The sequence below is a fragment of the Hippocampus zosterae genome, chromosome 10 (genome assembly GCF_025434085.1).
Source record: "Hippocampus zosterae strain Florida chromosome 10, ASM2543408v3, whole genome shotgun sequence".
In the NCBI taxonomy this organism is placed as follows: Eukaryota; Metazoa; Chordata; class Actinopteri; order Syngnathiformes; family Syngnathidae; genus Hippocampus; species Hippocampus zosterae.
Genome location: NC_067460.1, coordinates 4,689,807 through 4,702,443, shown reverse-complemented (window position 1 = coordinate 4,702,443; position 12,637 = coordinate 4,689,807). Strand labels below are relative to the sequence as shown.

The 12,637-nt window shown below is 41.4% G+C and overlaps 2 protein-coding genes across 14 annotated transcripts in view; one reads left to right on the top strand and one right to left on the bottom strand.

The window, feature by feature from the left end:
• The window catches only part of LOC127609110 (alpha-2-macroglobulin-like protein 1), a 254,157-nt gene that overhangs the window by 170,805 nt on the left and 70,715 nt on the right, over positions 1 to 12,637 (top strand). The gene's annotated exons all lie outside the window — the stretch shown is intronic.
• The window catches only part of phldb1b (pleckstrin homology-like domain, family B, member 1b), a 149,719-nt gene that overhangs the window by 101,938 nt on the left and 35,144 nt on the right, over positions 1 to 12,637 (bottom strand). For 4 of the 13 annotated variants that reach the window (XM_052078810.1, XM_052078817.1, XM_052078818.1 and 1 more), the window contains exons 1-2: positions 5,308 to 5,563; positions 591 to 692 (exon numbers count right to left, since the gene is read on the bottom strand). In XM_052078810.1, coding sequence (XP_051934770.1) covers positions 591 to 692; positions 5,308 to 5,343 — 138 coding nt within the window. In that variant the 5' untranslated portion in view covers positions 5,344 to 5,563. Of the gene's footprint in view, positions 1 to 590; positions 693 to 5,307; positions 5,568 to 12,637 lie in introns of those variants that run through there. The other 9 variants (XM_052078808.1, XM_052078813.1, XM_052078814.1 and 6 more) reach the window with 6 other exon arrangements.

The following is a 12,637-nucleotide window of genomic DNA, read 5'->3' as shown; positions in this document are numbered from 1 at the left end:
AGCCGGTGGTTTTGTTTGTGGGTACTCGCGAGTGAAGGCCTCTTGTGTTTTCTTAATTGATCCGGTTCGCACATAGTCTTCCACAATCACTATTCTCTGCTGCAAGGAAAACACCATTTTCTTGAGGTATGGTACGCACCCGGAGAAGGTAGGAGCACTACTGTTCGTGTATAATCTAAAACAAACAAAAATTGGCTCAGCGCCAACGTGTATAACCGGAGCAGTTTTGGAACACTTCCAGCATCTCTTGTAACCTGTAAGTAATAAAAACAGGTTTTGGAAAGACTTGGGTCACTTGTAACATTCACGTAATTAAATACATGTTTTGAAAAAAATTAAAAAAATATTTTAATTTAAAAAAAAATCCGGGCTACTTTTAAGTGGGCCACCCTGATCTATTAATTTGTTGTGTACATTAAATAATTTTGTGGTTTCCCTGTCATCACGGCCCTCCGAGGGAAGCCGTGGCTCCAAACTGGCCCGCGACTAAAATGAGTTTGACACCCTACCTGTTTAGTTTTATTTTACTGCGTAAATTCCCAGCGACATACTGTATAGCTCTATGATACATGTCCAAAACACACTCTCACCTTTAACACCTGGCGGGCTTGTGAGCCACTCTCTGGCGCATTCCTGTTCAGGCGGTCTATGTCCATCGAGATGTCTGCGGCCCCCTGACTCACATGAATATCCTGTGTGAGGAAATGAAAGTTTATTTTTCATTAAATGTTTTATTTTCCAGAAAATAATATTCATAAAAACAACGGTGACATATGTTTTGCAGCCGCTAGGTCTTTTATGATTGATATCCTTTTTTAAAAATTTTATTTTATTTTATTTCATTTTTGTCCCACACTGGGGAAATTTACAGCCTCCAGCAGCAAGAATGTGGGTAGAAAGAAGAAAGAAGAAAAAACAAACAAACACCGTTCAATTAAGTGCAATATAAATACAAAATGGATAAATCGCAGTGCTATTTACAATTGTTTTTCACATCACATCATTTAATTATTATTATTATTATTATTGTTGTTATTTTTATTCAGCAGCCTGACAGCAGTCGGTAGAAACGAGCGTCGGTATCTCTCCTTCTTACAGCGCGGGTGTAACAGTCTCTGGCTGAAGGAGCTACCTAGTGCTGTCAGGGCGGGCTGGAGAGGGTGGGAGGGACTGTCCATCATAGCTTTTAGCTTAGTTAGCATCCTTCTGTTGCCCACCTCCTCCAGAGTGTCAAGGGAGCAGCCCAGGACAGAACTGGCCTTCCTGACTAGTCGCTCCAGTCTCTTTCTGTCCCGGGCTGAGATGCTGCCTGACCAGCAGACAATGACATAATGGATGGCCGAGGCCACCACCGAGTTATAAAAAGTCTTAAGGAGCGACCCCTGAACCCCAGAAGACCTCAGTTTCCTGAGTAGGAAGAGTCGGTTCTGTCCTTTCTTATTCAGGGTGTCCGTGTTTGTAGACCAGTCCAGTTTGTTGTTCAGAAGAACACCTAGGTACTTGTAGGAGGTCACCCTCTCTATGTCCATACCCTGGATGTTCATCGGTGCTGGTGAGGACTGTTTCCTGCAGAAATCCACAACCAACTCCTTAGTTTTCCTAGGGTTGATCTGGAGGAGATTCTGCTGGCACCAGTCCACAAAGTCTTTCGTCAGATTGTGAACATATTGTACAACCACCGGCCGGTCTCAACACATACTTTAATTTGAAAACCAATACACAAGCGCTGCCTTTGCAAGTTGTAAGAAACCTTTTCATGGAATGAATTTGTGTGGTTAGTGTGCATCATACTGTGAGGTGCTTCTAATCATTTGTTAATGTCATCCTCTCACTCTAAATACGGTCAAAGAAATAATAATTCTCGGTATGGTGCAGTGCAATTCTACCATTGCAGTGTGGAACCACAATAACATATTTAAGATTTTTCTAAAAATCTGCCTGAACAGTTGAATTCATAGTTCATGTTATTTGAAACTCACAGGGTTTTCTGGTATTTACGAAGTGTAATTTAACAGAGATTAAGAACAAAATGTATGTTCTTTCCTGTACTACTGTCACGTTCCGTGCCTGCCAGCAGGTGGCGGGTTTTTCCCTCTGCCTACTGCACACCTGTTCTTAATTCCAGGGTGATTATCAGGCCTTTATCAAGTGGCTCTGGCAGCTCATTCTCTGCCAGAGAATTCCACGCCGTGCCATATTTCTCTCGTGCTCCATTTTCGCTATTACAATTGACTCTTTGCCTTCTTGCCTTACGGCCGTTTCTTTCGATATACGCGTTAATGCTCTAAATTGTGAATTGTTGTATTTTTCTTCGCCAATTCAGGCCCTCCTCGCGTTTTGTTTTCCGCGAGCGTTTTCAGTTGATTTCCTTCTTTGTTTATTCCTGATCCTTATTTGATCAGCGTTTTCTGTTACCGTTTTTCCCTGTCGGGCTCTTTCTGTTATTCTTGTAATTAAAGACACCTTTTTGTTTGACAAGATTTTTTCGTTGTCTGCTTTTCTGGGATCCAACCCTTTATCTCCTTGTTCTGCACGAGGCGATCTGGTGATATTTACTCGGCAAAAAAAATTTTTATGAAGAAAATTTCAGAGTAAATTTTACTTTTGCCTAGTATTCATTTATTTAAAAAAAAAAGGTTACTTGATGAACACACCCACAACTTTCATATTGGGAGGCAGTCATTTTACCACCAAAGCTATACTTCAACTATGCATGTTAGTTAACAATGGTTGTCTCCAAAAACAGAGCACAAAAACGGTTTCCGCTTGAAAGTACAAAAAAAATTGCGGAAGTTTATTGAACATAATTGAACATAAAACATATACAGTAATAATTTGACAGAAAATAAGGTAGATAAAAAAGTAAAAGGACAGAAATCAGTCTTCATTCAACACAGTTATTATGTTCAAGGGAGTAGGATGAAGTAAAAAACTTATCTAGTCCTACCCCGTTATGTGTTTATATCTACTAAATCATTTTTATATCAATCAGAAAAGAAAAAGTAAGAAGAAGTCTGCATTAAGGCTCATACTTTACCCTTAACCGTGATATTTTTACAACTTTTGGTTTGTATCGGGATTATATACATCCTCACCCTGGCACTCTTGTGTCAATTTTCTCTTGTATTCATAATGGATATTTCAATACCTTTCTCTATTTATCAACTTAGTTCTGATTTATCATTATATTTAAAGTACGACTATTCAGCCTGACACCAGCAATACATTCGGCCACAGGAGGAGTGGCATGTCTCAGGTGTTAGAAGGGCTGCCCCCCAAAACTGAAGTTTGTTGGTTTATTCCACAAACGTTGAGTGAATTCTGTCTCGTTTTAACTAAAACTATGCAAGTAGAATTTACTCAAAAACACTGTGAGTTAATTGTATTTAGAATTTCTGATTGAAAAGAAAAACTCCAGTACATGTTTTCAAGTCAACGTTAGTATTTTTTTGAACCTATGTTCAAATGAAATAATATTCAGCTTCAATTTTTGGTTAAATTATTTCAAAAGACTGAGTGCCAAACCCACAAATATGAACCATGCCCGCTAATAGCACCTTCAATTGCATTTCTTTTTCACCCGCAGTTTGCTCCATCTTAACATCTTATTCACAAAGGATATTGTGCTTCTACCAGCTCAAACATGCCCACAAAGTTTCACAGCTGATTGCGGTTTGCACCGTGGTTGCCTCACATGGCAAAGTATCAATGCTGGCTCTGCCCCAAGAACAGCCTGGCAGAACAATGGCAGTTAGCAAGGGAAAGATCCTGGGATCCTGACTGAAGTGGTGGAAACGGGACTGCCCACACAAATCTCTGATAGTATCAAGAGCGAGCGAGCGAGAGAGAGAGCGATATATATATATATATATATATATAGAGAGAGAGAGAGAGAGAGAGAGAGAGAGAGAGAGAGAGAGAGAGAGAGAGAGAGAGAGAGAGAGAGAGAGAGAGAGAGAGAGAGAGAGAGATAGATAGATATAGATATATGTAGGTACCGGGTTCGATTCCAGCTCCGGCCTCCCTGTGTGGAGTTTGCATGTTCTCCCCGGGCCTGCATGGGTTTTATCCGGGTGCTCCGGTTTCCTCCCACATTCCAAAAACATGCGTGGCAGGCTGATTGAACACTCTAAATTGTCCCTAGGTGTGAGTGTGAGTGTGAGTGTGAGTGGTTGTTCGTTTCTGTGTGCCCTGCGATTGGCTGGCAACCGATTCAGGGTATCCCCCACCTACTGCCCGGAGACAGCTGGGATAGGCTCCAGCACCCCCCGCGACCCTAGTGAGGATCAAGCGGCTCGGAAGATGAATGAATGAATGAAAGATAGAGAGATAGATAGATAGATATATAGATAGTTTTTCTTTTTTTTAATGAATTGCAATGTAAAACTTTTTTGATGCTAAAATATAAATTACTTTATTATGCATATGGGTAAATTGACATCTTGACCCTATTGCATTATACAAATGTATCTAATAAAATGTCCAAAGAGAGTAAAAAGGCAACCAAGAATAATGCATGTTTTTAAACGGTCTTCACATGTCCCATTGCTTTTGTTTTGTTTTATTTTGTTTTGTGTTTTGGAGCGATTTGTACTTCTTGCTTCACCTCTTAAGATGTGATTTATGCTGACAGGACAGACACTCACGCTCCATATGTTCGAGGGTATTTAGCTGCAGGTTCTTGTGGCCACTGAGAAGGTAACATACGTCGACTCATTTAAATCCCTTGTGCTAGATTACACATTGGAAATCAGCCACTTTGGCCTGCTCTTTTGGCTCTAACCTGCAATGAGAACACTAAAAAACTGACGGGATGTACAAAAATCCCTTTTGCGCCATCATGATATTTCCATCATGTCAGCAAGACGTGGCCATTAATAATCGTTTCTAGAGTACTTGTTAAGTGGTGTGATTCTGTTTAGAGCTGAATGTTTGTGAGAAAACATTGAAGTTACTTGTGGTTGAAACCAAAGTCAAGCGTGAGAAAAGACACGCTTGATACAAATAGGGAATGGGAATCCTGGCTTTTGCATGCCTGAAATGATGCGCAGCAGGATAGGAAAATATGTTTGAAATGTTCTCTGCCCTCGAGATAACAAAATCCTGCTGTAACATAGACATATTTCTTCTCCAGATAGACCCAATATTCTGTTGAGTCAGCCTTGAACCATTAATCATAAAACAGGTCAAGTTACCGGTACTTCATCCAATAATGAACAAGAAAAAAAATGGGGTGGGGGGGGTGATGGAAGCCCTCAGCTCTCATGTGATCCCAACATCGTCCCCTAGTCTAAAGGTGATATTTACCTTCTTCCAAATGTCCAGCAAATGCCAAGCCGTCATGGTTGACCTGTTGCTGGCTCAATCCAGCCAGTGTGACCTCAATTCAACTGGACACCTCCAAATACAATCAGTACAAATTCAGCAATGCTGCTTCTTCCCAGCAAGCAGAGATTCTCTGTTTGTTGTAGATGCCTCTTCTTTGTCTCGAACTGTCAGCACAGTAGTATCCTCAAACTCTCACGAGGTGGACCTGTTGCTGCTTGCTCCACTTTACTAAGACAACCTACATTCCTGGCTGGAAGGTTCAAAGAGGATAGGAAGCAAGTGACACACTTGTGTGTGTGTGCGTGCGTCTGTGTGTGTGTGTGTGTGTGTGTGTGTGTGTGTGTGTGTGTGCGTGTGTGTGTGTGTGTGTGTGTGTGTGTGAGAGAGAGAGAGAGAGAGAGAGAGAGAGAGATAGCCAAATCACAACACAGAAAGCCTGTACCAAATGAGCGTACATTGTTGGTACATCTGTGCAATATCGGCGTAACCCTATTCATACACTAGTAAGCTGGTGTCTGAATGTGTGAGTGATTTTTTTTTAGTAGCCTATGTTACATTTAGCACATAGCATTAAACATTCTGTTTTCTTCAGTCACCTTATTTTTCTTGGATGTATCCATGGTTTAACTACTTGGGCTTTGACAACAGCTATTGTGTGATGCGTCATCACTGACCCTCTTCCTTCTGCGCTTTTATTTTGGAGAGGCCACTTCCAGGGACCTTCTGTGTCATTTTTCCCTTTTATCACCAGGCTGGACCAGAGGGTGCTCCCACACCTGCAGCTGATCAGCAATCAACTCCTGCGTATAAAAGCTCTGTTGCTCTGCAAGCGGGTGCCAATGATTCTCGCATTATGAGTGTATCTAGGCCATTGCTAGTGCAGCTTGCCATTTTTGTATTTTTTTGTGCATACTCAATTGTTCTTGTTTGTAGTGATGGGTCCAGCGACACCGATGCATTGACACATGCACCGGGCTCACAGAGCAAACCACGTGTTGATGCATGTGCTGGCTCATTAAGTCACGTGATTGACACGTGAACTGCGTTGACACAGTCCAGGCGTCTAATTGACACACCGGCTGCGTTGACACAGTCCAGGCTGCTAATTGACACACCGGCTGCGTTGACACAGTCCAGCCTGCTAATTGACACGTGAACTGCACCGGTGCAGTTTAGACCGCATCGGCTGCTTGGCACCATACAGGCTGCGCCACTTAGTCCAGGGGGCGGCGACTCAGTGCAGAGGGCGTTGACGCAGCAAAAGCCCGCCGCACAGTGTTTATAAGGAAGTGGGTTTGGCGACACAATGCCACTTGCCGAAACAAGCCAGACCTCACTCACGCTCGCTTGTCGAAGTTCGTGTCAGTGCAGACTTCGTGTTCGTGCCTTGCCTTCCTTGCCGATTATGCAGCAGAGACGCAAATCATCCGCCGTGTGGGACCATTTTGATGTCCCGGAGAATAAGGTATTATTTATTTATTTATTCAAATCGCCTTCTGTCGCCGAGAGCCTCTCGGCGAGTGCCTCTCAGATTATTGACATGTGTTGTACCATTCTAATCCGAATACAGTTCAAGGTAACTCTTAGTTACTTCTTATTCACATTTCATTACAGGTGAAATGTCGAATTTGCCGGGTCGAATTGTCATACACCAACAGAAGCACCTCCACCATGCTGAGGCATTATCGGGCCAAGCATGAGAATGAAGTTCGCGATACACCCAGTATTACGCCAGGTATACAAACGTTCACTCATCTTTTCACGGTTGCTATGTTGATGATTTAATTGACAATCAGTAATTATTATTGGTTGACTCTCCACTCCATGTTTGACAATCAAGGTTCCAGGAAGCAGCTGTACTGGAAGGACCAACACACTTCTTTCCCAAACCTCTCCCACCTCGCAAAGGAGTTCCTTTGTACACCAGCCTCATCCGTCCCTTGTGAGCGTGTGTTCTCCACAGCAGGAGAAATCGCTTGTAAAAGACGCAACAGGCTGAAGTTTAAAACATTGGAGCATCTTATTTTTCTCAATAAAAATTTGTGAAATAAAAGCCCACAAGCATCCTCATTCAAATGATCTTCACATTATTTGAACACATTGAATGTTGCAAAATGAATGCATGGATGTGAATGATATTGTATGTATACACTTCATCATCAAATCGATGAATGACCTTATTAAAATGTTTTTGGAACAGTTGTAGATGCAAAACTGTGCTGGCAGCTACATAATAAAAAATATCCCAAACCATAGGGATCCTCCCAAAAACTAAGGATGTGCTGAATAAGAGATCCTTGTACACATACTTTTATTACTTCCATATTTGACCTATTGTGTGGGAATATGGGGAAATGCCAGTAAAACACTGTTTTAAAACAATACAAAGCAATCGGAACAATCACTGGTTCCAAATGGACGGAACCCACAAATCCACTGTTTATCAAATTAAACAATGAAATCTCATGACCTGATTGACTTCAAAATCGCCCAATTAATGTACAAAGCACACAATAATAACCTTTGCCAAAAGATCCAGAAGCTTTTTAAAATTCGAGAAAGTTGTCATAATTTAGGGGGTACTAATCTATACAAAAAAATCCAAAACACGAACGAACATCACACAAAAGAGTGTATCTGTAATAGGTGTAAATCTGTGGAATGATTCTGAAACGGACCAGTAAAATGAGGAACTCTCTTGCTGAGATTCAAAATGAATTCGAGAGTAGTACAAGACAACTACACAAATCAGAATTAAGCTGATAAATTCGATACACTCATGAAATATAGCAATACATCAGAAATACATTGATGAGATTATTTAATATATTAATGAAATGTAGCATCCATTATGAATATGAGAAAATCGACATATACATGTGCTCTAAAGAGTATGTACTGTATATACAAACCTAATATAAAAATGTATTAGTACAGCATACATAAGGGTAAAAGCATTTGTTGATATTTAGACTTTCTTTCCTATTTAGAAAAATGATCAATTCATATATAAGAAGGGGTAGGACTCGGGGTAGGTTTTTTGCTTCTTTCTACTCCTTTGAACACATATTTGTGATGATGACTATTTTCTTTTCCTTTTTTTATATCTTACCTTCACCTTTTGCCAATTTATTACCGAATTGTATATTTTATATGTTCAATATACAAAACAATTTATCAGTCAGTTCAGTCTGTTAAGTGGGTTGGCTGCAGGGATCTTGTAGGTCCAGCAGGTGGCAGTGGTCAGTGACACAGTATCAGCACAGTATCAACACAGTGTGTCACTGTGTCGACACGCCTCATGAGGCCTCATGGACCCATCACTACAAGGTAACTCTTAGTTACTTCTTATTCACATTTCATTACAGGTGAAATGTCGAATTTGCCGGGTCGAATTGTCATATACCAACAGAAGCACCTCCACCATGCTGAGGCATTATCGGGCCAAGCATGAGAATGAAGTTCGCGATACACCCAGTATTACGCCAGGTATACAAACGTTCACTCATCTTTTCACGGTTGCTATGTTGATGATTTAATTGACAATCAGTAATTGACTCTCCACTCCATGTTTGACAATCAAGGTTCCAGGAAGCAGCTGTACTGGAAGGACCAACACACTTCTTTCCCAAACCTCTCCCACCTCCTTGTGAGCGTGTGTTCTCCACACGCCTCATGAGGCCTCATGGACCCATCACTACTTGTTTGTCTTGCTCCAGTGCCTGCCTCCCTGCCCAGCCTGGCTCCACATTTTCCTCCCCGGACCACTTGTCCCTGCACCCATCCTTCCCCATCTCCTTTGCTTTTGGATCCTCTGCCACCATTACCTTTGCTACCCTGAACAGAATCATCTGGCCACTAGTGATGGGTCCATGAGGCGTGTCGACACACTGACACACTGTGTTGATACTGTGCTGATACTGTGTCACTGACCACTGCCACCTGCTGGACCTTCAAGATCCCTGCAGCCAACCCACTTAACAGACTGAACTGACTGATAAATTTTTTGTATATTGAACATATAAAATATACAATTCGGTAATAAATTGGCAAAAGGTGAAGGTAAGATATAAAAAAAGGAAAAGAAAATAGTCATCATCACAAATATGTGTTCAAAGGAGTAGAAAGAAGCAAAAAACCTACCCCGAGTCCTACCCCTTCTTATATATGAATTGATCATTTTTCTAAATAGGAAAGAAAGTCTAAATATCAACAAATGCTTTTACCCTTATGTTTGCTGTACTAATACATTTTTACAACATTAGGTTTGTATATACAGTACATACTCTTTAGAGCACATGTATATGTCGATTTTCTCATATTCATAATGGATGCTACATTTCATTAATATATTAAATAATCTCATCAATGTATTTCTGATGTATTGCTATATTTCATGAGTGTATCGAATTTATCATCTTAATTCTGATTTGTGTAGTTGTCTTGTACTACTCTCGAATTCATTTTTAATCTCAGCAAGAGAGTTACTCATTTTACTGGTCCGTTTCAGAATCATTCCACAGATTTACACCTATTACAGATACACTCCTTTGTGTGATGTTCGTTCGTGTTTTGGATTTTTTTGTATAGATTAGTACCCCCTAAATTATGACAACTTTCTAGAATTTTAAAAAGCTTCTGGATCTTTTGGCAAAGGATATTATTGTGTGCTTTGTACATTAATTGGGCGATTTTGAAGTCAATCAGGTCATGAGATTTCATTGTTTAATTTGATAAACAGTAGATTTGTGGGTTCCGTCCATTTGGAGCCAGTGATTGTTCCGATTGCTTTGTATTGTAGTTTTAAAACAGTGTTTTACTGGCATTTCCCCATATTCCCATACAATAGGTCAAATATGGAAGTAATAAAAGTATAAGGTGTACAAGGATCTCTTATTCAGCACATCCTTAGTTTTTGGGAGAATCCCTATGGTTTGGGATATTTTTCTTTTATTATCTATTATGTAGCTGCCAGCACGGTTTTGCATCTACAACTGTTCCAAAACATTTTCATAAGGTCATTCATCGATTTGATGATGAAGTGTATACAATATCATTCACATCCATGCATTCATTTTGCAACATTCAATGTGTTCAAATAATGTGAAGATCATTTGAATGAGGATGCTTGTGGGCTTTTATTTCACAAATTTTTATTGAGAAAAATACGATGCTCCAATGTTTTAAACTTCAGCCTGTTGCGTCTTTTACAAGCAATTTCTCCTGCTGTGGAGAACACACGCTCACAAGGGACGGATGGGGCTGGCGTACAAAGGAACTCCTTTGCGAGGTGGGAGAGGTTTGGGAAAGAAGTGTGTTGGTCCTTCCAGTACAGCTGCTTCCTGGAACCTTGATTGTCAAACATGGAGTGGAGAGTCAACCAATAATAATTACTGATTGTCAATTAAATCATCAACATAGCAACCGTGAAAAGATGAGTGAACGTTTGTATACCTGGCGTAATACTGGGTGTATCGCGAACTTCATTCTCATGCTTGGCCCGATAATGCCTCAGCATGGTGGAGGTGCTTCTGTTGGTGTATGACAATTCGACTTGGCAAATTCGACATTTCACCTGTAATGAAATGTGAATAAGAAGTAACTAAGAGTTACCTTGAAATGTATTCGGATTAGAATGGTACAACACATGTCAATAATCTGAGAGGCACTCAGCGAGTGCCTCTCGCCGAGACGCTCTCGGCGACAGAAGGCGATTTGAATGAATAAATAAATAATACCTTATTCTCCAGGACATCAAAATGGTCCCACACGGTGGATGATTTGCGTCTCTGCTCCATAATCGGCAAGGAAGGCAAGGCACGAACACGAAGTCTGCACTGACACGAACTTCGACAAGCGAGCGTGAGTGAGGTCTGGCTTGTTTCGGCAGGTGGCATTGTGTCGCCAAACCCACTTCCTTATAAACACTGTGCGGCGGGCTTTTGCTGCGTCAACGCCCTCTGCACTGAGTCGACGCCCCCTGGACTAAGTGGCGCAGCCTGTACTGTGCCAAGCAGCCGATGCGGTCTAAACTCCACCGGTGCAGTTCACGTGTCAATTAGCAGCCTGGACTGTGTCAACACAGTCGATGTGTCAATTAGCAGCCTGGACTGGGTCAACGCAGCCGGTGTGTCAATTAGAAGCCTGGACTGTGTCAACGCAGCCGGTGTGTCAATTAGAAGCCTGGACTGTGTCAATGCAGTTCACGTGTCAATCACGTGACGTAATGAAGCAGCACATGCATCGACACGTGGTTTGCTCTGTGAGCCCGGCGCATGTGTCAATGCATCTGTGTCGCTGGACCCATCACTAGCATACTCAATTGTTCTTATTTGTCTTGTTCCAGTGCATGCCTCCCTGCCCAGCCTGGCTCCACATTTTCCCCCCCGGACCACTTGACCCTGCACCCATCCTTCCCCCATCTCCTTCGCTTTTGGATCCTCTGCAGCCATTACCTTTGCTACCCTTAACATCTTGGGTGTCACACATTGGTGGTTATGGTGAGTGACAAGAAGTAATAAAAATTATTTATTTCATGTTAAAAGATCACCATAATCTTCAAATTTAGAATACATTTCAAAATTGGCAAATGGGAATTATATTCCTTTCTGTCATGACGTTGTCCGTGTGTCACAAGTCAAAGAATACAGTATTAAGAATGTTTATGAAATAATTCAAATTTAAAGTGTTTTGACCCGAACTTAAATATTGACTGCATGTACTGTAAATATAGTCACGGTGTCACAATTTGCAAACTTTGATCATTTCAGCAATCAGGATATTTGGTCAGTGTGATTTTGTTTAAATATTTTGTTTTCGTCATGTTATTTGATACATTTTGAATCTAACTGTTTATAATGCATTTCTGAACAGTATTGATGATTTCTGTAATTGTGAATCAGCACAGTCATGTCAGATCAGTTCCTACTGAAGGCTCAGGTACCAAATGCAAAGCCCAATCACTCACATTAGAGGAGGGGTCGGGAACCTATGGCTCGCGAGCCAGGTGTGGCTTTTTTAATGATTGCATCTGGATCACAGATAAAATATTCTCTCTTGTTTAATCCATCCATCGATTTTTCACTGCTCATGACCTATTCAGTACTGCAGTTGCAGGAGCTATTTTAATTGGATGATATTGACCTAAGGGCGGCCCGGTAGTCCAGTGGTTAGCACGTCGGCTTCACAGTGCAGAGGTACCGGGTTCGTTTCTAGCTCCGGCCACCCTGTGTGGAGTTTGCATGTTCTCCCCGGGCCTGCGTGGGTTTTCTCCGGGTGCTCTGGTTTTCTCCCACATTCCAAAAACATG